The sequence below is a fragment of the Spinacia oleracea genome, chromosome 5 (assembly GCF_020520425.1).
Source record: "Spinacia oleracea cultivar Varoflay chromosome 5, BTI_SOV_V1, whole genome shotgun sequence".
Classification (NCBI taxonomy): Eukaryota; Viridiplantae; Streptophyta; class Magnoliopsida; order Caryophyllales; family Amaranthaceae; genus Spinacia; species Spinacia oleracea.
In genome coordinates, this window is record NC_079491.1 from 340,136 (window position 1) to 367,627 (window position 27,492).

At 35.9% G+C, this 27,492-nt stretch overlaps 4 protein-coding genes across 9 annotated transcripts; 1 reads left to right on the forward strand and 3 right to left on the reverse strand.

The window, feature by feature from the left end:
* Positions 1–1,314: 1,314 nt before the first annotated feature.
* On the forward strand, positions 1,315–11,301 carry LOC110776163 (mitochondrial import inner membrane translocase subunit TIM44-2). 4 transcript variants are annotated; one of them, XM_021980727.2, is made up of 15 exons: positions 1,315–1,450; positions 1,627–1,717; positions 1,795–1,907; positions 3,840–3,923; positions 4,634–4,709; positions 6,491–6,553; positions 7,505–7,921; positions 7,998–8,066; positions 8,478–8,542; positions 8,641–8,709; positions 8,785–8,857; positions 8,966–9,070; positions 10,227–10,298; positions 10,399–10,461; positions 10,936–11,301. In XM_021980727.2, exons 2-15 carry the CDS (start codon positions 1,640–1,642, stop codon positions 11,065–11,067), a joined length of 1,479 nt encoding a protein of 492 aa, XP_021836419.1. In that variant the 5' UTR covers positions 1,315–1,450; positions 1,627–1,639; the 3' UTR covers positions 11,068–11,301. The 4 variants fall into 4 exon arrangements, with proteins under 4 accessions (XP_021836419.1, XP_056684515.1, XP_056684514.1 ...); XM_056828537.1 differs by having other exon boundaries at positions 6,491–6,535; XM_056828536.1 differs by having other exon boundaries at positions 1,801–1,907.
* A 166-nt stretch (positions 11,302–11,467) lies between these two features.
* Positions 11,468–13,961, reverse strand: LOC110776187 (probable pectinesterase/pectinesterase inhibitor). Its single transcript, XM_021980746.2, has one exon. The coding sequence runs from the start codon at positions 13,610–13,612 to the stop codon at positions 11,714–11,716; it is 1,899 nt and encodes a 632-aa protein (XP_021836438.2). The 5' UTR covers positions 13,613–13,961; the 3' UTR covers positions 11,468–11,713.
* LOC110776198 (peptide chain release factor 1, mitochondrial) lies at positions 11,468–19,988 on the reverse strand. 3 transcript variants are annotated; one of them, XR_008921047.1, is made up of 11 exons: positions 19,503–19,988; positions 19,174–19,272; positions 18,637–18,820; positions 18,485–18,533; positions 18,297–18,375; positions 18,058–18,132; positions 17,902–17,979; positions 17,169–17,327; positions 14,715–14,810; positions 14,247–14,593; positions 11,468–13,554 (listed from the first exon to the last, which is right to left on the reverse strand). XR_008921047.1 is itself a non-coding variant. In XM_021980758.2 (10 exons), the coding sequence occupies exons 1-10, from the start codon at positions 19,755–19,757 to the stop codon at positions 14,402–14,404; spliced, it is 1,266 nt and encodes a 421-aa protein (XP_021836450.1). In that variant the 5' UTR covers positions 19,758–19,988; the 3' UTR covers positions 14,095–14,401. The 3 variants fall into 3 exon arrangements, 2 of the variants coding, with proteins under 2 accessions (XP_021836450.1, XP_021836451.1); XM_021980758.2 differs by lacking the exon at positions 11,468–13,554 and having other exon boundaries at positions 14,095–14,593; XM_021980759.2 differs by lacking the exon at positions 11,468–13,554 and having other exon boundaries at positions 14,095–14,593; positions 19,174–19,276; positions 19,503–19,985.
* Positions 19,989–21,412: 1,424 nt separating this feature from the next.
* LOC110775917 (pectinesterase-like) lies at positions 21,413–23,708 on the reverse strand. The gene has a single exon (XM_021980518.2). The coding sequence runs from the start codon at positions 23,520–23,522 to the stop codon at positions 21,675–21,677; it is 1,848 nt and encodes a 615-aa protein (XP_021836210.2). The 5' UTR covers positions 23,523–23,708; the 3' UTR covers positions 21,413–21,674.
* Between the last annotated feature and the right edge of the window lie 3,784 nt (positions 23,709–27,492).

Consider the following 27,492-nt stretch of genomic DNA (forward strand, 5'->3'; position numbering starts at 1 on the left):
AATTCCTTTATTAATTGATTTGTTGATTTGCCAATAAATTGCAGCTCTGTATATAATACATGCACCTTGCTATACTCTCACTTCCGTCGATGTGGCATTTACCAACTGGAATTGTTTTTCAACTTACTATAACCTGGCATCCGAAAAGCGGGGCATAACATACGACCCGGAGGCACCACAATCACCCTCAAAAGAGTGTCGGTCTGAATCCACGTCTTTCGGCAGATGGAAGTCTAATGGGGTTGGTATCACTTTGAAGCTCCCGTCAAGATAATATGCTTGACCTGAGGTTATGCTATTTTAAAATAATTAAAAAATCATGTTACTAAAATAGTGTTCTTTTTGCTTAGTTTATGTGCCGATGCAACTATGTTGCTAAATTACCTGCGATGATGTTTATCATTATACCATGGGGAAAATCATATTGTAGCATTACGTATATTCTTTATGTATTAAGATGTTTCTATCAATATTGCATCTTTTAATTATTTTTTATGTGTGTGTTTCATTTTTATATTTGAAATTTTGCTTGACTTGGGTCTGTGAATAGAGAAAAAAAAAAAACTTACGCTAACTTAAATAAAACCTTCTTTAAATAAATTAGAATGATTCACCACATTTACTATATAAACCATTAATCTATTAATTTTGAGCTACTCCGATATAAGGAGAGAAATCTCAAACTGTTAGAATTTGAGTTGTTCATGTACGATGTATTCAAATTATTTATAAAAAGCTACTCATACATCATACAACTTTTATTCGATATTTATCCGAATTTTTTCTCACTTCGTTCTCTATTTAGTGGGAATTTTTCTCTTTTTTATGAGGTGAGTATTCACTACGGAGTAATAGTTTTTACTTCATGATCAATTTAGAGGAACGCATTTTAATTACCATCTATATCAATGTAAGTGTGGTAATTGATTTTTTTTTTACTAGCTACAAGGCGTAATAAAATTATTATAATTACTCCCTCCGTCCCGGAATACTCGCAACGCTTCGACTGGACACGCTTGCCAACGCACAACTTTGACCACCAATATCTTTAACTACATATTATAAAAACTTATAAAATATTAATACTTTGAAAATATATATTAAGATGAAGCCAACAATATATTATATACTAACATTTGTTTTCATATACTTGAAATAAAATAGGGTCAAAGTGAATTATGTGAATAGTGCAAAAAGTCAAACCGTTTAAAGTATTCCGGGACGGAGGAAGTATGTAGTACTCCATATAATACTTTGTATGAGTATTTACTATCTGTACTTTTAGTTATTTTCCTAAAAAAAAAGCCCGTGCGTAGAATGGGCCAAAAACCTAGTTATATGTTAGAGAGACAATCAAATTGATCTCTGACTTCTCTCACATAATAAGAAAGCGAGAGAAAGAAGCTACTGCTCTTTCCAGTTTCCCACTTTTCTTCCCCATTCTTCTTAGGTAATTATGTAATCTCTCCTCCTTCCTTTCCCCATTTTTTTTTGATTTCTGGGGTTTTCGCAAACATTTTACTTTTGTCCAGTCGCTCCCTACTTGCCGCTCCTTCAAATTTTGAATTAGGGTTTTGCACTTGTTCATTTTTCCCGAATCTTAAAATTACGCCATCACTGCAATAGGTCTTCTCCAAAAATGGCGAGCAGAAAACTTGTTCGTGATTTCTTCTTCTCCAGACAACGCCTTTACCTCCAATTTTTACCACATCAGCAGGTTCTTCTTCTTCCCTCTAATTTTTTCCTATTTTTTAGATTTTTTTTCTTCTGGGTTTTAGAAATCTTAGCCTGCAGTTGCAGCAATCGAATCCGAAGCTAAGGTTGATGTCTGGAAATGGGTATTCGTTGAATCGTCAATTTAGTGTGTTTAATGAGTTTTCCAACAAGATTAAAGGTGAAGCTACCAGGTAATTTCACCAACTTATGATTCTTTTGTGATTTTTTTTTCATATTATTCTGCTAATTTACTTTCAATTTGAGTTTATTTTCTTTCTTTTGGTGCAAGTAATTAAATTGTGTTGTCAGAGATTATTGGGTTTTTTTTGTTGGAGTATTAAAATTTCGTTTTAATTGTATTTTTATGTCGATTTGCTGAAAGGCATACTGCTGTTTAGGAGACTTGAACAATTAAGGTTAAAAGGGATCATACTAATTAGTGGTTGCTTTCAATTTGTGCAAAGGCGTGTTTCATAATTCTTGCTGAATTGATTCTGTTACTAATTTCCAACTTGTAACACCCCCTTAATATCACAATAGCGGGCCTTTGCATCGTATTTGAATCATCTTAGGTGTTGTGCTTCTCAACCCCCTTCCTTCCCAAATTCCCGGCAATTGCGATAGCTCAAACCCCTTAAAACGTAGGTACACGATTATATTTGTGTCATTCAGTATGTGGTTACTTGTTCAGGGTGCGCTCTATTGCTACATCTTCTTTTCTCTAACCTTATTTTAAGTTTTGTAAATTCACGGGCATTGCTCTAGGAAAATTTATAATGCAAAGGACTTGTTAGTTGTAATTAACCATCCTATTGTTTTACTTACAGTTGTATAAAAAAGGATTACATTTGGAGTTAGAAGTGTTGTTGCAAAAACTGATCACATGAATATAAATAATTGACATATTACACAATTATGACGATACTATGTAATACAAAAACTTGTTCTGACAAACTTGCTGATAAGTTAAACTGCCAAAAGAAGTATACATGGAGGTGACTATTTATTTAGCAGTGAAATCATTATTAGCAGTTTAAGAGTATTTCGATAAGCAGTGGTTAGATTTACTAATACAATCAGCTGTCTACTACTGCTCGCTACTAGTTCCCATATACTACTGTACTATCTGCTAATTTAAACAGAGCCCTGACAATTTTTATACATTCAGAAACCCTTTTTGACAAAAAAATTTCCATTTTTGAGAATCAGTAACCCCATCACAAATTACTGATCTTTTTATTTTAGTTGCTGAATTCATTTTATTACTTGGTGATTTTGTTGGTGCGTTTGAATTCTTGTGCCAAAGGATGGGTATCGGCGATATTATTTTATTTTATATTTTATGCAGAATCTATTTATAAATTGTTAATTTTCTCAAAGACTTACTGTTATTTGATGAAGTGTAAAAGGGATAATTTTGAAAAGTGAATGCTTTGCATTTATAAAAGCTGAAAAACTTGTGTTAGTTCTTGCTTGGGTATTTTAGTTCTTAAATTGATTTGACTACTAGATGGTTTGCGAAGGGAGGGGTATCAACTATAGAGCCACCACTAAAAGGCGCAACTCCTTTATCTTTAGAGTTTAGACAACGAGGGATTCGTTAAAGTTGTTGACAGTACTGCCTCTTAGTTAGCAACCCTTTTGCACTGCCATGAAGGTTCAAATTTTGTGATTAGAGGAGTAAATTCAGCATGCCTAATCATGCAGTCCTTTCCCCGTCTTGAATTCTATTGATTCTGAAATCAAAGTTTCGATAGAGCTTGTATTTTATTTTTGTGTTTCTTTTAATCTCTATTGGTCTTGATTGTCTCAGTTCATAAGGTTTTGATATTAAAAGCTTCTTTATTTATCTTAGTTTGATTTTGCATGCAATAACAATATTGAATTTGAGCAGTAGACACAGTGAACTTAAATACAATGCTTTGTTACTTCTTGGGAATCAGATTCTATTCGACATTTTGTTCAAGAACTATAAAATTCCCTCCATTTTGTTGATCTTTTTAATCTATTGATGTGAATCTAGTGGCTATTCATTTTTTTTTTAATCTAGGCGCGGGTTTTCCCCTTTTCTATGCGTATTTGAGAATCTCTTTTTTAATCCCTCTTCTTTCACTGCATGATAGTAATAAGGAATTCCAACAATCAGTTAAGCAGCTGAAAGAGAAAGCAGAGGAGTTGAAAGGAGTAAAAGAAGATCTGAAAGTCAGGTAATCTTTTCAACTACTCCTAAAAGGCAGGGAAGGAAGAGGGAGAGACACACCATCACTAGTTTGGTTATGAATGGGGAAAGGGAAAGGATTCGGAATTTCTTTTCTTTTTTATGGCTAAATCCTTTCATAGTTGGAAAGATTTGGAGGGAATGCTAATGCACTCCTCTTTGGCTCTTCTTCTCTTCCGTTATCTCTCGTTCCTTTCCCTTTCCTTTCCTCTATGGTAACCAAATATTTCATGCGTTTTAAAATAGTTGCACCATTTTGGCTTTCATGTTTGCCAACGCATAACTCTGACCATCAATATTTATAATTATGTATTAGTAAAAATTATAACAAGTTGATATATTTGAAATATACATTGAGACCAACCAATAACAAATTATATGTTCAAATTTAGTTTTTCTTTATTAGCAAAAAATTATAATCAAGGTATGATAAATAATTAGCGCCAAAAGTCAAAATGGTGCAACTATTTAGAAACGGAGGTAGTACATTGTAAATCTCGGTTGAAGAAGATGGCTACCAGCTCATGTGAATGTTTTATAACCAGCATGTTGATGATGTATGGACAACTGAGCAGCTACACAAGCATGATGAATGTTTTATGCAGCTCATTATAACATGATGAATGTTATATGCTGAGTACACTGAGCAGCTATTCCAGCTATTCCAGCTCATTATAACATGATGAATGTTTTATGCAGAGTAAAGCAGACAACTGAGCAGCTACACAAGCATGTTGATGGTGTATGGACAGAAGCTGAAGAGACTGCAAAGAAGGTCTGTTCCTGAGTTAAGTTTTAAATTTAGTCTTATTATAAGGTCAGGATTACTATCTGAACTCATTCTAACAAAACCAGTCACTATAAGAGTATAAGTTGGACTAATTTTATGAACTCATTCTAACAAAAGCATTCACTATAAGCTGACAAATTTTTGATGCATGAGGATTTTCCTATTTCTCTAATGTGCTAGATGTCTTCACAGATTTAGAAGTTCTTCTTTTCCAATTTCCATGTTACTTTTACTTATTAAAAAAGACTAAAGCAAAGTTTTAGGAAGGTTCAACAAAATTAACACTTTGTTTGGAAAAGAGAAATTGGAGAGAAAGGGAGGGGAACTCATTGTTTGGGGGGAAGGAAACCGTGCACAATTAGAGATATTTCGAGGGAAATGAAGCTCCACCTTCCCCCTCCCGTTGGTTCCATTCCCCCTACTCCTCTTTCCCTCCCTCTCCTTTCCCTTCTAGCTTGCTATCCAAACTAAGTGTAAAATAAAGTCTGGCAAAGTTCAAAAAGTTTGGAAGACTGTAAATAGTTTGGACAAGTTCAGACATAAGTTCTGAGCCTTCTGGCCAATTCAGAAAAGTTATGAATAGTTTATTAATTAGAGAAGTCTACAAGTTCAGGGAAATTTGAAATGATCAGAAGAATTTTGGTAAGAAATTGTTATTCGAGGGATCAGTTTATAAAACGTCGCGCGCAATGCGTTTGGAACCAGCGCCCTTTATTGTTTTGGCGAGGTGCACCTTGGGCGCACTAAGGCACACACCAAATTTTCACAATTGTTTTTACTTTTTATCCGGGGAGCCTCACTTGAATGAGGCGCACTGAGGCGCGCCTAAGGAGCTGGGAATTCCAAAGCGCCTTGGTGCGCCTTGAGCCTTTCTATACATTGCCAGGGAGTAGGTCAAAGTCGGTTGATATACTTAAACACGATTCCTTTTTTCTTCTTGCTCCTGTTTTTTATGGGGTCTGGATTACTAGATGGTATATAAAATTAGGAAGGCTTGCCAAATTGGTATAATGAAAAAAGAAGTTCCAACAACTAGTTGGAATATTATATAGAAAAAGAGCGTTAACAAATTCACCAAAATGTGTATATTGTAGTTTCCCCCATATCAACTTTTGTTTCTGATATAATATTGTAGTGTTAAATACTTATACTCTGTAATTAATTATGGGCGGATTAAATGTTTAGGCGATAGAGAAATTATATTGTTATGTTATGGTGCTTCTGTTACAATTATATCGGTATTAGAAAAAGATGTTGAAAGAGGGAAAATGTTTGAAAAGTGCAGTTTATAGGCTAGATAAATATTTGGGTAAATTTGTCGATGCCTTTGTTTTATATACCAAAATGTTGCCGGATTTTTTTATACCTATTTCAAAAACCCCCTTATTTGTATACACCAGTTTGGTAATTCCGCCCTTCCTAAGGTAATCAATTCAAACCAATTGCTGTTTTCATGTCCACAGTGTAGAGTCATTTTTCTCGTTTTGGTCTGGGTTTACATGTGAGGCCAGCCAGCTCCATTTCTGTTAACTAAGTTGGTCATTCGAACCATTTCTAATTAGCTGATTTAAATGACAATTATAGTTTAAGCACTTAAGGATATCTCTCTATCATTTGAGTTGTATCCCATCTTTTCAATTGTGGCTTGTGGGGTAGTTAAATTATTAACATGTAACTTTTCTTTGCTTAAAGTCTCATTTGAATGAAAGAAATATGGAAGATTGTTTTACATAATTATCAGCAAATGTCTGTTTTACTTCCTGCAGGTTTCCGCAAATATGAAAGAGAAGATATCATCTGCAAAAGAGGAGGTCTGCCTAGTTTCTTATGTACTTCTCCGGTTTTTTGTTGGTTACACTTTCTATTTTCATCCGTTTTTTTGTTTGTTACACTTCTACTTTATTCTTATTTGGCAAAGTTTTGTCCCCTAATACCCCACACAAATCCCACTTACAACACTATCTCTCCTATTTTTTAATTACACCAAACCCCGCCTGTTTCACTCTCTCTCCTACCTTTTCTTACAAAACCCCACTAACTTTCTTCTCTCTTACTTTCCTGAATTCATTTATCTAAGGTAACCGCTTAGTTTAAAAAAGCGCGCCCAAGGCGCACCTAGGCGCAAGGCTCACCTAGGCTCAGCCTTCGGCGCCTTGAGCTCTCCAGGCTCACTGATGTCAACCAGGCGGGCGCCTTCGTGCGCCTTTGTGCGCCTTAGGTAAGGCGCAAGTCGCAGCGCCTTGTGCGGCTTCAGTCTTCAGGCGCGATAGGATGATGTGGATCTTTTATTTACATTTTTTTCTTTTTTAATGATATAAACACACCTCATGTGACCTATCAACGGTCATATCTTTACAACCCTAGCATTTTGGGTAGTGGAAGTAGCATAATATGAGTTAATTTTCATATTTCCAGCTTGTAATTACCATGGAAGGTTCTAATTCTGGCACTCCATCGACGGGATCACGCAATACTTATGAACCGGCAAGAAAATATGGCACTCCAATAAAAATATGTTGTTTTAAGTATAAATTCTGTTAATTTTTTCTATACCGAATTTTAAGGTCTATTAGAAAATTATGTGCGCCTTGTATCCAAAAGGCGCGCGCCTGAGCCTTGCGCCTAGGCTCCATGACCCTTGTGCGCCTTAGTGCGCCTTGCGCTTTTTTAAACTAAGGGTAACAGTAACCATAGAAAAATCAGGTAGTAGTTGGAATTCTTTTTCAGTAAATTCAAATTCTAAATCTGATGCAGATTTACTTCTGCGTTTCTTTGTGTAGGTTAAAGGGACTCTTGGTTTAGGGAGCCAAGAATCTTTAGCGTCTAGCAATAGTACGACAAATGAAGGTGATAATGTTAAAGATGGGGCCAAACCCTCATCTGGTGAGGAACACCAGCAATCTGAGCCTAGGGGTACTGCAGAGACTTTATTTAGTACTTTTAGGTCAACATTCGCTTCATCCTATCCCAAGATTTCATCAGCCTTTCAGAAATTAAAGGAAGCAAAGGTAGCCGACTTAGCCAAGAAAAGTTATACTATAGTGAAGGAAGAATTGAGTGGAAAGCCAAATAGAAGGAAAAGAATGCAGTATACTGCTTCATCCTCAACAGGAGAAACAAGTGACAGAACTGAAGTTGCTGTGGTACCAGTGAAGCAGTCCCCATGGAACAAAAAGTGGGAGTCAGTAAAAGAAAAGGTGAGTTTGCTGCTATATGTTGGTGCTGTTCTTCCTGTAAATATTTATTGCTGATCTAGAATCTTGTTCTACCTAGATGCGAGGCAATCCAATGTTCAGACGCATCACTAAGATGGGTGAACCTGTAGTTACGAAGAGCCAGGAGGTATGCTTTAGATATAATTGTTTATTGCACTTGATTACAGCCTACATAGTTGAGCTTGCATTTCTTTTATGATTTTGGATACCTAGCAGCTTTTTCCTTTTTTTCCCCAGTGTGGGTGTGTGTGTGGTGGGGGTTGGGGTTTCGGTGGGGAAGGATGGCTGGATGGGTTTACGAACATCTCCTCCCTCCTGACCATGTACCAGTAGATAATACTACAGAAGCAATTGGAAGAAGAGGATCGCGTGGATGACCACATTTGATAGGTTCCTGGTTCATGTAGCCGACACGTTCCTTTTGGGAATAAGGCTTTGGTTTTGATTTTCTTTTTGTTTTTTCATTTTTTGCTATTTTTGGGTTTCTTTTTGTATCCCTTAAATTTGATCTGATAGTATTTCTTCAAATCTCTGTCAGTTGGCTGAAGATCTGCAGGAAAGATGGGAAACTAGTGACAGTCCTGTTGTACATAAAATTCAGGAGTAAGTTCAGGTACACAAACTGCGTTAGTTCTGCATGTATGTGCTGATTAAATTAGTAAGCGAAATTTACGTTGGTGATTTCCTTCCTTTCATCTCAGTATTAACGACAAAGTTTTTGGAGAAAATGATTCTGGAATGTCATTCAAGGAAATACGTCGTCGCGATCCGTATGTGTTTGTCAATAGTAATTATCTAGTTCTTAAACTTTCATAGCACAACCAAATTTATCTCTTCTCTGCCAGATCGTTTTCTTTGCCTGATTTTGTAGCTGAGGTTCAGGAAGTCATCAAGCCAGTTCTGAATGCTTACCTTAAGGTAAATATTGAATACCTCAAAAAATGGCTGCGCCTTATTTTTGCAATTGCCATTTCGTTTCCTTTGCAAACATCACTGTTAACTTCTCTTTAAAATTGTTTCGTCCAGGGGGACTTCAAAGTCTTGGAGAAATATTGTAGCTCTGAAGTAGTGGAACGGTGTAAAGCCGAGCATAAAGTTTTTCAAAGCCAGGATATTTTCTTTGATAATAAGGTCAGGTGCTGCAACTTAATCACATATTGATGTTGGCCTGAATCAGGCATGTAGTCTCATAATTGCCATTTTGGAGCTCCATTGAATGGAGTTTTTACAGAGTAGCTAAACCTTAAATTCTTTCCTTGTGATTCTAATTTATATTTCATTTAACACCTTTAATTGTTGTGTGATTTACTCCCTCCGGTTTTTGTTAAATGCATCACTTGTGATTCTAAATGCATGGGCGCATAGTTTTAGAAGATTCATGCATAATTATTACGGAGTATGTGTTGTGCAAGTGGGATCATAAGATGACTCCGAATCACTTTTGGTATTGTTATTTTGACGAGGAAAAACATTTATATGTTCTGCAAGAAGCCAAGAATGTGTGCAAAATAGTGCACAAGCTGTCCAACCCAAAAAGATAACAAATTTACAATCTTTTTTGCCAATCAAATGATTCTTAAAAGCCCCAGCCACTTTGGCCAACAACAGTATTAGAAAGGTTACTTTATCCCAGAACAATCCACTTTACATTTTGACAAGCTCCTGAAAGATACATGAGCTTTGTTCTAACCACACACAACACATGATCGCCATAAAAGCAATGCCTCCCATTTTTCTCTTTTACCCTTCCAGACCAAAACATTTAGCGGACAATCAAACATCTCGTGCAAAGCAAACAACCTCGTTCAGAGATAGTGTGCTACCTCACAGTGCAAAAATAAACCTGAACATTATTCAGGATTATATGCTATTTCGACTTATCATCACCGTATCATGGAATGGGTCTTAATTCTGCTTTTAACCTATTGCTACTAGTTCTGGCACTTCTATCTTTCTAGAATTACTAACCATGATAAATATTGTTCACCCTTTGGCTTATGTTTGTGGATAAACCCGACTATTTACCAGTGTGCCACCATGACCCAAACTGCAGATGTGCTGCAAGCTGGATACTTAGCCTACCTTGCTTCACTTAGCTTGTCTGTATCTACAGATGTTAATGTTTCAGAAATATTAGTGATTAACCTTGTTTGATTTCAAATGCATTTTGGTGCTTATAACTGTCTAGAAGTTGATACTTTCGTTCTTTTTCCTTGATATCTCTGATTCTTGCTTGTTTTAATTCTGTTGTATAAGCTTCCCTAATACATGTTGCTATTGAATGCAGATTTTGCATGTATCTGAGGTGGATGTAAGAGAGACTAAAATGATGGGGTCTAGTCCCATTATTATTCTTGCAGTGAGTAGTTTCTAGACTTTATTGGACTCCCGGAATATTATCTTTTCTCCTCAGCTGCGTGTTTTTTAACTGACATATGTTAATGATGCTTCTCATTTAGTTCCAAACGCAGCAAGTGTATTGTGTACGCAATAGACAAGGTTCGATAAAGGACGGAAGTCAGGTAAATTTAGAGTACTTTTTCTTTTTCTTTCCTTCTTTCATATACACTTTTTTAATTCTGTTGTGTTGGATCGTATACTCTTAAGTTGCTGGATGAAAATGGTTTCATGATACTCCAGCTACTTGAATTTTTAGCTTGTATTCAAGAAAAGAAATAGAAGGTATTTGTGTTTTTGGAATACCTAACCAACAGCCTCTGAAGATAGGTGTTTGCCTTGACGAGCTTCATCTATGTACTAAATTTAGTGAGAGCAACATTTAAGTTCCTTAGCGCAAATTTACTAATGTTAGGGCTTTACATTATAAATGGCTTGTTACATAATTACTCTATTTCTTTTACGATTTGTAGGTTAAGCAGTTTACATGAAATTCATACATCGTTCTGAAAGTCATACTCCGTATTATATTACATCTACCACGCCATAATAAAACAAAGTGATGTGAGGTTAATTTAGTTTGGTATTCTTTGGAGCAGGACACCATCCACACTGTATATTATGCGTGGGCTATGCAACAAATGGACCCAGAAGATATAAAAGATGATGCTATTTACTCAATGTGGAGGCTAAGAGAGATGCAACAAGTTGGTGTCGCCGCTCTTATTTAGAGTTTCCTCTACTTATTACGTGATGAACGTGTGTTGTATCACTTCTCGGGGTTTTTAGGGAAGTTCTTTTTTAGTAGGCCGATTTACATTTTTTTTAGGAAATCCTCCTATTATTTTGAGAAAAAGAAAGGTATAGGGAAATGATTTAGCTGTGAATTCTTCACTGTCCAATTATGTTGAATTTTAAAAATAAAAACAAATTATACTATTGATGGTTTCATTGTGCTGTATTGATCTCGATCTTACTTCTTTAGCCCTCGGCCTCGAAGAAAGCTTGTGGACCAATTTAAAAGTTTTCGAATTAAATTCCAAATTCGGAAATTCTTCATCAATCAAAGTTGAAACCTTATATATTATTTATGGTTTTCTGTTGATAATACCTTATATTTTAGAATGAGAATCTTTCCAACATTGGTGTTTATTAAAATGGAGGACAATTTAATTCTTATACATAAAAAATCCCTTTCCTCCTCATATCAAAATGAATCTCTCACTTCCCCCCTTCCCCATACACCTTTAAAATTATACAGAGAGAAGGTAAATATTGATTCATGCATTTGTTATGTATATAATACTCCAGTAAAGAAAGTCTAGCAAATCAGTGACTGATAGAAGTCTGGTTAATCCTGAGTCCTAAACACATTCATTATGCAACAAGAAGATTTAGTGGAACACCAACGGCTTTAACCCAAGGAGCCCCGGCTAAGAAGACACCAGCTGAATAGCGTTGGGCATCAGCCTTATTTAAGACCCTAACATTCTTCCACTTGGCCCTCATTGCTGTATTGGCACCTGGTCCACGATTGGCGTATTCACCATAAAATGCAGTATTAATATTTGCATTTCCAGCCCAAGGTTCATAACCAATAGGTTGGATCAAGTCTCCCATAAGAGACTCCATGAACACAGTCTTTGCATACATCTTCCATGGCCGACCCAAGTAAGTCTTAAGTTCAAACCTGAGTGGGAAAAGGTCTTTATCAGGTAGTATCTCACAACCTTGAATTACAATACCAGTTGGTTCATTAACAGCTACACCACCTTGAGCTGTGACTAAATTCATTTGGTTAGGGTCACACTTCTTAGCAAGTATCCTTGAGTTTTGTATTATAGTAGCACCATTACCAAATATAAAATCAACAGTTCCAGCAATTTGACAATCACGGAAGAATTGAGATCCACCTTGAACATATAATGTGTCTTGGAAACCATCAAACCAACAATTATGGAACACAGCTTCAAGAGCATTTACCCTCAAAGCCACAGCTTGGTGGCCTGTTGGACCAGCCGTGTTTTGAAAACCCATGTCCTTTGCAAAGAACCCAATACCCTCTACACTAAAGGGTGCTGTCTTAGAAGTTTGAATTCCCTTTGCGAAACACTTGTCACCTGTTATTACTGTTTTTGTAGGGCCATCACCATACATGAAAACATTAGTGTGCTCCTTACCTATGAGTACATCCTCCCTATAGATTCCAGCCTTAACATATATAACATACCGACCCTGTGCATTCTTCCCTGGATGTGCCCTTACAGCATCGCTGATCGTCTTGAACTGACCGCTACCATCTTGAGCAACCACAGCATTGGGCTTCATACCCGGTTGAATTACAGCAGCTGCTCCTGCTGCTGCTCCTGCTACTGCAGCTCCTGCCTTCTTCTTGCCCTTTCCCTTCTTTCCTTTCTTCTTGCCCTTGCCCTTACCAACCCCCTTTTTCTTGTTCATATTTTTGGCACCTAAGAGCTTACGATCACTACGAGATAACCATGTCGGATAGCCTTCTCCATCAACGGCCATGCCAAGGAGGCGACGGCTACTAGTAACTACAACTTTGGATGTAGCATTAACTGTAGTTGAAAGCTCAACCAATTTGCTGGCATCAGGAGAAAGACCCAAGTCTGCAAGAGCTTCATTGAAGATGGTAATGATATCGAGCATGCTAACAGTGAGCTCAGTGGCATTGACAACAGCATCCTGCATCTTATTTTGAAGTTCAGGAGCTTCAGCCTCATCAAATTCATCTACACAACTAGTGGCAAAAGTGACAACATCAGTGAGCCATAGACGAACATTCCAAACAATACCCTTATCTTTATACATTTTAGGATCATTAACTTTTTTAATGGAACCCTCGAGGCGATCTACAGCCAAATTGTAGAGGTCTTTACAAGTTTGAATAGCCATGTTAGTTCTCTCCACATATTTGGTTGAATTAGCTTTGGAGACAAAGGCATCAGTGAGATTGCTGGCCTTTAATATCTCCTGTAAAACCATTTGAATCCCAATTTGAACGTAGTCTTGAGGGGTTGCACTCTCGTTTTGTGCTGCTGAACCTAAACTCTTAATACATGAATCTTTGAATGTAGATGGTGCACAAAGGGCATTCACCGTCTTCATTGAAGCTGACAGGTTTTCGTCATCCTTACTGCCATTATCCTTGATCCCACCTTTACCTCCTGGACGGTTGACAACAGCTACCACCCCAACTATAACACCCACCACCAAAATTATGGATATTATTGACACCAATACTTTGCTTCCCATTTTTCTGATTATAAATTTATGCAGAGAATAAATGATGCAGAGAAAAGAGAGTTTTTTACCCCTCTCCTTTTCTCTGTTTTATTTATTCTTTGCAGACATGCGGTGCGATGATTATACACAATTAAACTATTTTTATATCAAAATCTATGGTTTGTCAAAATTAGAAATTTTAATTAATCTCCCCTTATTTTTCTCATTACATAAGGGCTGTAGTCTTGTGTGGTTCTCCGCTTTTGTTGCTATATTTATGGATTCCTTAATTTTTGCATGTATTTTGATTATCTAGGGTGTTTTATTTTATTTTACATTTGTTATAAGAGTAGTTTTACTTAATAAAGGAAAGAGAAAAAAAATCTTCATGCATGGTGTACGAGTTTGTTTGACCAACCATCTAGATAACAATTTCTACTTCCTAAAAGTAGTTTTCTAGAAACTGTTTCTAGAGAAACACTAGTGAGAAACACAATTGTTTGACCATATGATTTCAGAAACATAATTCTTTTGCAATAAAAGAAATGAAAATTTTGAGAAACTTAGTATTATTAAAAATAGCGTATCGTTTCCTCATATCCCCTAATTTTTTCTCTAGTGCGAGATGATAAAAAAAAAATGTGCCAATGTTGGACCAACTTACATTATGCTGCTATTTATGACTACGGAAAGTAGTTGAAGCTCCACAGAAGAAAGCGTTCCAACAGCCATAGCATGATCACACTTGTACCTTTGAAGTATTATTTTGAAAACTCTTAACAAATCACAATGTGCAAAAGGTTATCTTCACTCAGAATACTAGCTGGCTGAGAAATTTGCAATGGCATCCATTTCCTGCTGTAAGAGAAGAGCATCAGTGAATACATCTAAACTCTCCCCCTGCAGCACCTCATTTATTGAGTGATGCGTGATCCCAACACGGTGATCAGTGACACGCCCTTGTGGGAAGTTGTATGTACGAATGCGTTCGGATCTGTCACCACTGCCAATCTGTAATCAGAAAATGTAACTTTTCAATGGCAACCCAAAGAAGAATTGAAAACATGCTTGGTATACAAACAACAATACACATATTTATCTAGACCGAGGATTAATTTTCTAGGCGTTTCACCTGCTCTGCCCGAAGCTTTGATCGGTTTCTCTGACTTGTATACCTCTCAATTTCATAAAGCTTTGCACACAGTATCTTCAATGCTTTGGCCTTGTTCTACAAAAACAAGTCCATGGAAAAGGAGAGAACACAAGTAATAAATAAGTATGGAATATCACCAAGAACAAGATATGCAATTATGCATATAACTCAGTTATGATATTGTATTGTCAGAGTCACAAGAATATTTGTAAAAGAGTTAATAAATAATAAGCAACAAATGGACAAGATAACATAAAGTGATTGACCCTCAAATTGCTAAATTTTAAGCAAAAAGCATCCCCCATGTCTATTGATATCCTCCTTAAGAAGTTCAAGTACCTTTATGCTTAACAAATACAGTTCCAAAATTTGTCCCAAAAAAAAAAAATTTACCTAACTTTTTACCTCGACAAGCACTGGATCATCATCATATAGAAAAATAAGTTAGTCTAGGAAACAAATCCAATAATCATTTAACCCCAGCCCAATTGAGTAACTCTAAAAAGTCCGAGCAGCCTTAGCCCAAAATGAGGCTCAATAGGCGACTTTGTCCCATAATAAGTGAGAAGAAAAAGACACTCCTAAAACTATCCTTCAATACCGATCCAGCCGCAAAAAAACCGTTCAATGAAGGTAATATCAAGGCTAGGGGAGAAATTCAACACCTTAGGACCTGATTTCCATAAAAGCATTGCACCACAACAATTTCACCCATACTAAACCCTCATAATACAATTTCCATTCAATCCATAATCCCTAAAGGGAAAATCCAAGATTCTCCATTATAAACAAACAGCGTCCTCTAGAGGCATCTTGCCACGTCAAAATGTAAAATACATGTGAGCAATACTAGCTAGCAACTCAACAAAGCATACAAATATCTGGCGAAAACCAAACCTGGCCTTCTCTTTTGAAGGCTAGGCGAGAAAATCAACACCTTTGATTGCTATAAAAGCATTGCGCCACCACAATTTCTTCTCCTTACCTATACCCAACCCTCATACTCCAATTTTCATTCAATCCACAATCTCTAAAGGGAAAACCCAAGATTCTTCATTCTAAACAAACAACCTCTTTGGGAGGTACCTTGCCGCGCCAAAACGTACAAAACATGGGAGCACTACTCACTAGAAACTCGACAAAGCATACAAATATAAACCTAGACTTCTCTTTTGAAGCATGTCATTAGTATTAATCCTATTCAATGCCAAAGTCCACACAAAAGCCCTTACTTTTAAAGGAACCCTTGCCTTCCACAAATCATTATCTAAATTTCCTGGTATTTTTGTTCAAGATATATTTATCCAACTTTTTCTGAGCCTCAAGAAGAAAATATTCTTTGTAAATCCATGTATATATTTATGTGAGTCTATTTTCTTCATACAAAAAATCATTTTTCTCACCATTTGTTTCATCATGCAGTCATGCCCATAAGGCACCCCAAGTGTTATCGTTATGCACAGCCAACCCTCTTACCACTATGCAACAAGTACCCAGCACATTCCAACAGGGCAACTGAGCTATGGTACTAAGGCTCCCTCTTCCACTAACATCACCCTTACACCTCTCTCATCACAGGTCACCTGCACCATACTAGAATGATATAGCTAATTTAATTTATTATGCAACTAGGAAATGCCAACAGGAGCTACGACTGAATTCTTAGGGGCCTAGGCTGTTGAAGGTCTACCCTTTGCTTTTCAGTTTCTATTACTGTCTGGTTGTTCACTATCAAAGTTTACTTTATACTTCAATAATATTCATCACCAAAAAAGTTGCACAAGTCCCCAAAACGAGGACTGTGTTATGTATCCTTCTAATTGCTATTCGCCAATGATCGGTAAAAAACAACCCCTGTATATAAGAAAAGAGAGGTCCCTCAGTCCTAAACCCTTCATTTATTCATTTCCCAATCCCCCGTCCTTCATGACTTCATCCATGTGCAGTCTACATCTCTGTCATCCATGCCTCAAGAAGAAAATATTCTTTGTAAATCCATGTATATATTTATGTGAGTCTATTTTCTTCATACAAAAAATCATTTTTCTCACCATTTGTTTCATCATGCAGTCATGCCCATAAGGCACCCCAAGTGTTATCGTTATGCACAGCCAACCCTCTTACCACTATGCAACAAGTACCCAGCACATTCCAACAGGGCAACTGAGCTATGGTACTAAGGCTCCCTCTTCCACTAACATCACCCTTACACCTCTCTCATCACAGGTCACCTGCACCATACTAGAATGATATAGCTAATTTAATTTATTATGCTCAGTTTCAAGGAGTGTTAACAATAATGCTGGACAAACAAACTGCTTAGCCACTAGCCAACGGTTGGCTATTCCCCATAGCTCAAAAAATATCATTTCCAGAAAAATAAACATAAAAGAAAGCAAGGGCTGCAAGATCCTGCAACAGGCCAAAACTTACCTTGTGCTGTGACCGTTCATCTTGAATAGATACTGTCAGCCCAGAAGGAATATGAGTTATCCTCACAGCACTGTTTGTAGTATTAGCATGCTGACCACCTGAACCCCCAGAGCGGTAAGTATCAATTCTCAAATCATCACTTCTCAATTGGACATCTACCTGAAGAACAAATTAAAATAAACTCATTGTGTCAGTGTCACAAAGATTACGTCCTGCAATCCAGTAAAGCACCAATTCCAAACGATTCAAATACTTGCAGTTTGTAAAGTATATCTTGATAAGACTGAAAAAGGCTTGGTTAGAACAAATTATTGGGTTATGAATAAATTCTTATGACCCTAAACCCGAATTTATCCGAACTTGAACCTGAAAATTGTGTGGAACCGGACCGAACCCGTTTCCTACCCGAGCGACCAAAAATCATCAGATTTAAAGAAACAAATGAGATTATGAGAACTTTTATATACAAAATACCTTGAAATGTTACTATTGTCGGGTATGAATCGTTTTGGTTGGACTTATACATCATTTTACGGTTGCATTTGAGTATACAGTAATTTGTTATTTGCACATAAATTTTGTAAATTTTTTGTAACATGGTTATAAATATTGCACAAAAAACATGAAAACAAAATGGCCATTTTCAAATCTCTTAAGTCTTAACTCTTTAGTCGATTTGAACCCGAAGTTCTTTAACCTCAACCCACCCAAACCATGTAGAACATAAGTGTACCTCATCAGCCTGAGGGAGGATGGCAACAGTTACAGCACTTGTATGGACCCGGCCAGACTTCTCTGTCACAGGAACGCGCTGAAAATGGTAGGAAGGTGGCAATGATGGTTATGAACCATTAGAGTCTTTAGTTTTTACTCACAGTAGATCTCGTACCTGAACTCTGTGAATACCACTCTCAAACTTGAGCTTCCCATACACACCAGCCCCCGAGATCAATCCAATAGCTTCCTGGAAGGTAGTCATAAAAGATCACATACTCTGTGCCATCAATTTGACAACAATATATTTCTTTAGTTTAACTTATCCAGGTTCCAGTGCCCAGTAAAAGTTATAGAAATCTTCTGAATAATCAAGATATCAATGTGAGCATAAATCTTAAGATTTAGGCATACCTTGAATCCCCTAAGGTCAGTCTCTGTTATATAAACAACTTCAAATTTCCATCCCTTCTTCTGTGAGTATCTCTCATACCTGTCAAGTGTCAAGCACCGAAGTATGAGCAACAGAGATGTTTGAGTCATACTACGCAAACATATTGGCTGAATAAACGTCATAGAAGACCGAAGAGGTGAAGACTGACATTTTGAATATTTCCATTGCAAATAAAGAAGCTTCTTCCCCTCCAGTACCTAGTTCAATAGCTTGTATTAAGTCCAGATTAAGAGACCAGGACACCAGGTCGTAAAAAACATCTACATAAAATAAATATGTATATAAAAGGGTGCTGCCCACCTGCTCTCACCTCCAGAATGCTGCCCCTTTCATCAGCGTCATCCTTTGGAAGCAATGATTTCAGCAGCAACATTTGCAGCCTTTTCTCTCCTTCAACAGCCTGATCCATTTCCTCATTTGCCATCTTTAGCATATCTTTGTCATCAGCACATTCAGCCATGAGTGACTTGAGACTATCGATTTCCTTAAATGTTAAAAGTAGGTCGAACTTTTTGATTAGCTTCCCAATTATATCAAAAGATTTTGTAGACAATGACACGCCACTATATTGATTGGAGGCCGGCCAGGCCGCCAACACCAACTTAATGCATCAAGACAGAACTATCAAGTCAAGAATTAAAAAAGATCATAACTTTCAGGGAAGAAAGTGGAATACACTAGAGAACATTACACTTGAATCTAACACCGAAATCAAAACTTAAAAGTGGCTCAACCAACATGACTCCATCTTTACACACCTCAAAAATGCAATGATGGAATAGCTAAGATCATTGTATTTCAATGTAATAGTAAAGCCGAAAAGAGAAGGTAATATACCTTCTGCTTGGCTCTCAAGTGTTGTATTAACTCCACCGAACTTCGGAGTTTCTTGAGGTCCTTATTGGCTCTTACATACTCGGCTGGTAAGGCATCTGGCTGTCTTCAATCGTCACCCAAAAAGAAATCAGGAGACAATATGAAGTATATACAAGAGTAATCCGTAAGTGAAAAGTCTAAAAATAAACATGAACTTGTATATTCAAAGTGTCCAAACAAAGTCATAATAGTTGATAATCCAAACATGAAACAGAACAATAATCCCTTCATCCAATCGAAAGAATTAGCAATTAGCAATTAAGGAGTAACAATTTACAATTAGCAATTACCTTGTTGATGAATTCATGAAGTAAAGCACTTCTCCGCTCAATAGATGACAACCTTTGCTCCATAATTTGGATTATGTCGGGTGATAAATGAGCCACATGCTCTGCAGGGGCGGAGAAGAAGCGAAGCAACTCAGTATTCAATCCAAGAACACGAGCTGACATTTTTGACGAAGCAAACACATTCCTGCACATTGACACCGTCCCAAATCCTAACCCTAACCCTAACCCTAACCCTAACTTCAGGTAATTCCTCATTCTTCTTCCTGGGAATTGAAATTCTTCCTCTTCTTCGTCCTCAAATCACCACTCATAAACCTCCTTTCAAATACGCAGCCAAGTGTGGCACCAAAAACGTTTATTCACTTGATTTTCAGTTATAAATTGTACTTATTAACCCTTAGTTTTAACAGAACAAGCTTTAAAGAGAAACATTAGAGAATAAACTTAGTGAAACTGGTTAAATTTATTTAGATTGATTGAATCTTTACATCTGGTTGAGTCTTATTGGAACATATTAAACCTTCTTTTAAGGCTAGAAGAACGAGAAATTCCTAGTTAACGGAAAACTTTGAGTGTTGCTAAATGCAGAAATTGATTTCTTAATGCAGAACAATAAATGACCAAATTACCCAAAGAAAGCCGTAAGCCCGTAACAAAATAATTGCGAGCTTTGTATTTCTAACCGCAATACCAGAGTAGGAGAGAACCATCTAGACTTGTTAATGGCACCTTCTTCACATGACATTCCACTATTCAATTTTATACAATTCATTTTTTGCATGTAGATAAATTAATTCTTCAGTCATGGCCATTGGTAACTGAAGCCTAAGGCAAGACTTTGAAGATTACACCATTTGTTTATATTTCGATCTCATGAAGTTAAAGAGGATGTTTTATGCGGTAATTGTGATTGTACGCTACTTTTGATGTTGCCGACTTGCCGTCGGCGTCGCTGCCATTGACAGTCCGAAGAACCTTATCTTACGGAATTGTTATTTGTTGAACATATTAGCTAGGTTCAACACAAAAAATTGTATACATCGAAATACTACTATGCATTATAAATTGAAAAACTAAGGTTGGATGAAGGTTGAAGACTTTGTTTTTTCATGAAAATGGTGTGTTTCCAGTGAAAGAAGAGTATCAATGGATGACGATGGAACTACGGAAGATAATGATGGTATTTTTAATTTTTTTTAGCAAGGATATATAAGGGTATTTATGACCTTTTCAATTTTGCACAAAGAAAATAATTTCTGCATTTAGAAACTATGAAAACTTTTCCTATTAAATGGCATTTTCGTAAATATTTTGCTTGAAAACTGTAGGTAGTATAATGTTACGTGTTGAATGTATATTTGTAGTTATTGACTGCATATTACTCGGTGTTGATTGTATACAACTTATCGTTGACGGTATATTTTATGATTGTTGATGAACTATTAAAATGCAATATTGTTTATTGGTAAGTGGTTGACTGTATATTTATAGTTGTGGATTGATTATTAGTAGAAGTTTATTGTACTTTGCGAGTTGTTGACTGTATATTATATAGTTTTGATGTATTATGAAAATACAATTATGACCGTACATGTGGACCATATTTGATGACATGTCACCCACATTTAATGGCATTTTCGTAATAAAATCATCAATTATTTACGAAAATGCCATTTGATTGGAAAAAAATTTCAATCAGTGAGATTAACTCGGAAAGGCTCTAGAAGAACATCCCTAAAAGTGAATTTTCATTTTCATAAATTGATTGCTTGTACTCCGTATTTCTATCTATTTTTATGAAAGTTTGAACATTACTCTGTATCTTATTTTGTTAGTTTTCCCATCTCTTTGATTATGTATTAACAAATGTGCGAGTTGTTTAACTTATCGGCTTATTTACACGCTTACCAACAACAAATTAAAAATATAACCATTTAAGAATTTTAGTGGATTAAAATCCTATTACAATAACAGTAAAGATAATACTACAAACAACATAAAAAAAATGTGGATAAAATATCGAAATTTATGAAATCCAAAAATAAAAAAATGTATGTTCCTACTCACCTATCTACTCCACTATAGATGGGAGCATTAATTTGAATTTGATAATGGAAAAAAGATACTCTTCTAGTCTAATAGAAATGATGAAGTATAAATAAATAAATAAATCTAAGCAAGATTAAGATTAAGATTAATTGGAACACCAAGAGCCTTGACCCAAGGAGCACCTGCTAAAAAGACAGCAGCTGAGTAACGTTGAGCAGCGGGCCTGTCTAAGACCTTAACATTAGGCCATTTAGCCCTCATAGCAGTGTTAGAACCAGGTCCACGATTTGCATACTCGCCATAGAAAGCAGTCAAGTGGTTATCCTTTCCATCTGGTGATTGCCAAACATGATAACCTTCTGGTTGAATTAGATCACCCATGGTTGTCTCCATGAATACTGTTTTTGCATAAGGTCTCCATGGACGACCTAAGAAAGTCATCACCTTTAACCTATCTGGGAATAGTTCTGGACTTGGTGAGATATCACACCCTTGTATCACTATCCCTGTAGCTTCATTAGCTGCTATTCCACCTTGAGCTGTCACTAGATTTTGTTGTCCAGGATTACCTTTTCTTGCTATGATCTTTGAGTTTTGGATCAATGTAGCTCCATTACCAAATATGAAATCAACTGTTCCAGATATTTGGCAATCACGGAAGAACTGGGATCCAGCTTGGACATATAGGGTGTCTTGATATGCATCAATAAAACAGTTCTGGAATACAGATTGTAAACCACCTACCCTTAAGGCAACAGCCTGATGTCCTACTGCACCAGCCGTGTTTTCAAAGCCTATATCCTTACCAAAGAACCCAAGTCCATCAACTTGAAATGGAGCACTTTGTGAAGTTGCTACACCCTTTGTGAAACTCTTATCACCTGTTATCACTGTCTTTGTAGGGCCATCTCCATACATGTATATATTGTTCTGTTCCTTTCCTACCAATACATCCTCTTTATATATACCTGCCTTAACATAGATTACAAATCTACCTTGTACTTTACCAGGATGTGCTTTCACAGCTTCTGCAATAGTTTTATACTGCCCACTACCATCTTGGGCAACTATGGCGTTAGGCTTCATACCACCAGCTACTACAGCATTGGGACCTGCAATAGCTTCATCTTCATCTTCATCTTCATCTTCTTCTTCTTCTTCTTTTTCTTCTTCAACACCTCTCCCCTCCATAAGCCTACGATCTGAGTTAGATAACCATGTAGGATAGCCTTGTTTATCAACAGTAGTCAAGCCAAGAAGACGACGACTTGTCTTAAGTTGGTCTACCAAATTAGTAACATTAAGTGAAAGGTCTAACCCACCAAGAGCCTCATTAAAGGTAGTAACAATATCCAACATGCTAATAGTTAGCTCTTTAGCATTAACAACACCATCTTTCATAATTTTCTCAAGGTCTGGAGCCTCAGCTTCTCCAAACTCATCCGCACAACTAGTGGAAAATGTAACAACATCACTAAGCCAAAGACGAAGACTCCAAACAAGGCCTTTGTCTGTATAAGTTTTAGGATCATGGATTTGTTTAAGTGCACCATTAAGTCGGTCTATAGCAAGGTCAAATAAATTCTTACAAGTTTGAATAGCCATCTTAGTCATCTCAGGTTTCTTAGTTGCATTTGCTTTTGGTACAAGGGTGTCAGTAAGGTTGGTTGCTTTAGCTATTTCAACCAAGGCTAACTTAACACCAGCTTTTACAAAGTCATTTGGAGTTGCACTTTGGTTTTGCGTAACCGAACCTAAGCTCTTAATACATGAATCCTTATAAGTTGACGGACCACAAAGTACATTCACTGTCTTCATTGAAGACGATAATTTCTCGTCATCTTTACCTGCAATATCCTTGCTGCCGTCATGACTACCACCCTTATCTCGATGCACCACCGCGGCTACGCCTATTACAACTCCCACCACCATTATTAAAGATATTACTGATACCAACACCTTCCCTCCCATTTTTTTTTTTTTTTTTTTTTTAACAAAATATGGAATATCTTTGTTTTTTTTCTTTTACAAAATTTGTTTTAGTAGTTCATACTACTAACAGAGAGGTATAGAGAAAGGAGACTTCTTCTGGCCCTCAATCTCTCTCGTCTCTCTGTGTTTATTTTGCAACTATTTTAATTTAATTTGTTAATGTAATACTAATACTTTTTTTATGGGGTTAAACTTTTTATAATGGTAAAGATTAAAAAGAATGGGAATGCTTAAATTAAAATAGTCCCCTTATTTATCTCGCTTCCCTTCTTTTTTTCTATAACCAGAACACCTTCATTTTCATGTGGTTCACCATTTTTCAATAAATCATGCTTCATAAGATGTAATTGTTACCCACTAATGGTATGTGGTTCACCATTTTTGGTGCGACAGTTTATGGAGTATTATTAATTATTTTCAACATAATAATAAATATATTCAATCGCCAAAAAAAAATCTTTACTATTTTCATTGTGCCAAATTTAACTTTTTTATAAAAAAAAATTGAAGTTTTACGGATGAGAATTGAATAGTACAACAGTTTGATTGTTAGTAATCACTATTTTTTATTTCCTTTTCTTAATTTACTAACTTTTAATTAAGACCACTATTTGTTTATCAAAAAAAATAAAAAATAAATAAAGACCGCCATTTGAGTATAAGACTCCGGTTACATTCTATGATCCAATATATAGTTATATTTTACAATTAAATAGTTATACTTTATTATTAGAAAGTTAATTTAGTTACAAACTTTTAATTAAGACCGGCCTACTCTGTAGTAACACTTTATAGTTGTACTTTATTATTAATAAATTTGTATTCTTATTGTAAAATAGTTATGATTTATACGTTTCTGATAATTAACAATTAAGTAGTATGTTTTTGTGCTACTTCTTCCGCCGTCCCTTTTTATTCTTTACCTAATCTGTTTTGATCAGTGCCCTTTTAATCTTGACGTTTGGAATATTACCTTAATTTTATACATAAATTAACAATTTTTCCCCTGATATTCATCAAAATTTGCCAATTGATTATCTTAATAAGTCGCTCAAATTCGTTTTGTAATAAACCTCTCACCCTTTACCATTTAATTGAAAAGTAAATAAAGCATTATTCAACTTAATTATTTATGTCCAAAGGTGAATGTGTTGCATCATAATTCATACAGTAACATCAACCTCGCGAATCCCGAGTCTGATCGAACAATTATTCGTTTAACATATGAAATATGCAAATTACATTTTAGTTCGGTCAATTAAGCTCAAAATACATGCAAAAAGCAATTAGCAAATAGCAATATAGTGCAACTAACTCAGATGTGGGTACTAGACTACGTACGTAACTACGTACAAGTGCAACAATATACAAACAACGAACTCCATCAGTACGTACTCTATAGGCATGCATTCGTGCATGAACGAGTACGTACTTAATTTATAAACAATGTGTTTATATCTATCGAATACAATGTGTTTTATAATTGAAGTGTTCATTATCATGCATATCATCCAAAATTAAGATAATGATTTGTTGATGTAAAACCAGTACACAAAAGTAGTGACTACTGAGCGCTTAGGTAATCCATCAAAATCCTCTCTCACACAATTCATATACCAATTATGTACCACCCATTTTTATTGGTTGATAATATAATATTTTACGTACTGAGTAGTTAGTCAATCACATATATTTTCATATCTAAAATTACATTAATGTATAAACCAATGTTACAGTACGTAGTAAGGGGCATACAAATTAAATGGTATACAAAATATGGGACAGAAGATTCGAACTCCTTAATACTATATCATATCTTATCTTAACAAAAGGAGATTCGATGATTGAATGAGGTTAAAATTGATAGGTGGAAACAACGTCGAGCATATTGACAGAAAGCTCTTTGGCATTAGAAATACCATCTTGCATAAGTTGTTTGAGTTGTGGATCTTTAGCTTCTCCAAACTCATCCAAACAATTAGTAGAAAAGGTGTTGACATCACTGAGCTCGAGACGAAGATTAAAGACAGCCAACGGATCCTTTAAATTACCACCTTGGACTTGTTTAGAAGCCATTTTAAGGCGATCGATAGATTGTTGTAAAAGTTCCTTACAAGTTTTAAGTGCGGAGGTAGACCTCTTTGTGTTGGCTTTTGTGAGTAATGTATTTGGAAGGTTTGAGGCTTTTGTTATCTCATCCAATGCCAAATTTACACCACTTTTTAAATACTCTTGTGGTTTACTATTCCCATATTCTTTTGTGAATGAACTTAAACTCTTGATGCATGCTTCCTTGTATGTGGTTGTCGCGCATAGATCATTCACCGTTTTCATTGAATTGACAACACCAATATCACCTTGACCATGAACTTGACGTTGACCTTGACCTTGAACATGGGTTTTGACCGTTGTTAACAATTTGCGGTTAACCAATTTGTTGGCTATTACCTCCCCTGTCCCTACCCCAACCCCAAGGATGATGGACATTACAAATATCACTGACTTTAACTTACCCCCCATTTTCCTTTTCTTTATCAAAAAAATTTATTCGGGTAAGTGTTTTTAACTAGAGAGTACGTTTATTGATATGAATTACGGAGTATCATAAATTTTTACTCCGCAAAAGAGAAATAGGAAATTTTCTATCTCTCTTAATTCCCTGTGTTTCATAATTCTAAATATTTTTAGGATCTTTTATCATCATCACCATTGTCGATCATAGTAAAATTTAGGACGTGTTATTCTAATTTTTATACCGTTAATTAAAGGTAGCATGTTAAAATTAGCATAACTCTCACTCACATTCCCCTGTTTCGCGGGGTTCGTTTACATCCGTCTGTAATTTTGTAGTATTAATCAACATTCTCTTAATTTAGCTAACAACGTAATTAATTGGGTATTCCTATTGAAATTATCAGTTAAAATTTAAAAAAAAAATCTTTAACCCGGTATTTGTTTTGTAATGCGGAGTTGTCCATACGAATTCCCAAGGGCAATTTCGATCCGGACAATCACCTTGGCGAAATATGTTGATCAAGGACCTTTTTGCAATTAAATCGAAAAAATTATCAAAATATTAATGCACGTTGAATATTTTCTTTTTTCTTTAAAGAAATAATCAATTAGACTACATTTTTTTTTTTTTTGACGGGATCAATTAGACTACATATGTACTTTTAATATGTAGTTTAAAAAAATCATGAGGTTTTGACCTAGCCATAAGACTCGGGAGTCAAGGCTTATATCATTTTAATTTGTATACCCAATGGATCATAAGTTAGAAATATTCTTGTAATAATATTAGTATGGACCCAAATGTAATAAACTAATCATCAATTTTTTTAGATTATTAGCTATTTTTGAATCAAATTAACCCTATTTTTAAAAAAATGAACTTTGATTTAAAATCACATTATTACGCACGCAACTTATACTAACGACGCCATTTTGATATGATTTTCATAATAACCCTAATATATCTGCCAAAATAAATAAGAAATAAATTATTGTCATTTTCTTTTAGGTATGCCCCACGATAAATTTAGTGTGCACCATATCTATTTAAGAATTGGTGCAATAGTTTGGATCTTTTCTTCTCTATTTGTAATGTTTTTTGTGGCTCATCTAGACGAAATTAAAATAATTGTGTATATGTGCAAATAAGTAAGGTTGTGGGTCGGGTCAGACCGTGCTTCAGGGCGAGCTACGGGTGTTGGCCTGAACAGTCTGACGTGCACGCCAAAAAGGTGTATTGTAACAGATCCGAACCACCTCTAGCCGAAAATTTTAAAAATACGGCTCATGCACGGCCATGCCACGTGCCCTCATGCCGGGTTATTTTGTCTAACTAATTTGACTTAATCTAGGAGGATTGCTAAACCTCGAGTGGCTTGTGTCCATATAGACACAAGTGACTCAAATACAATTATTTTTAATACCAACACAGCAT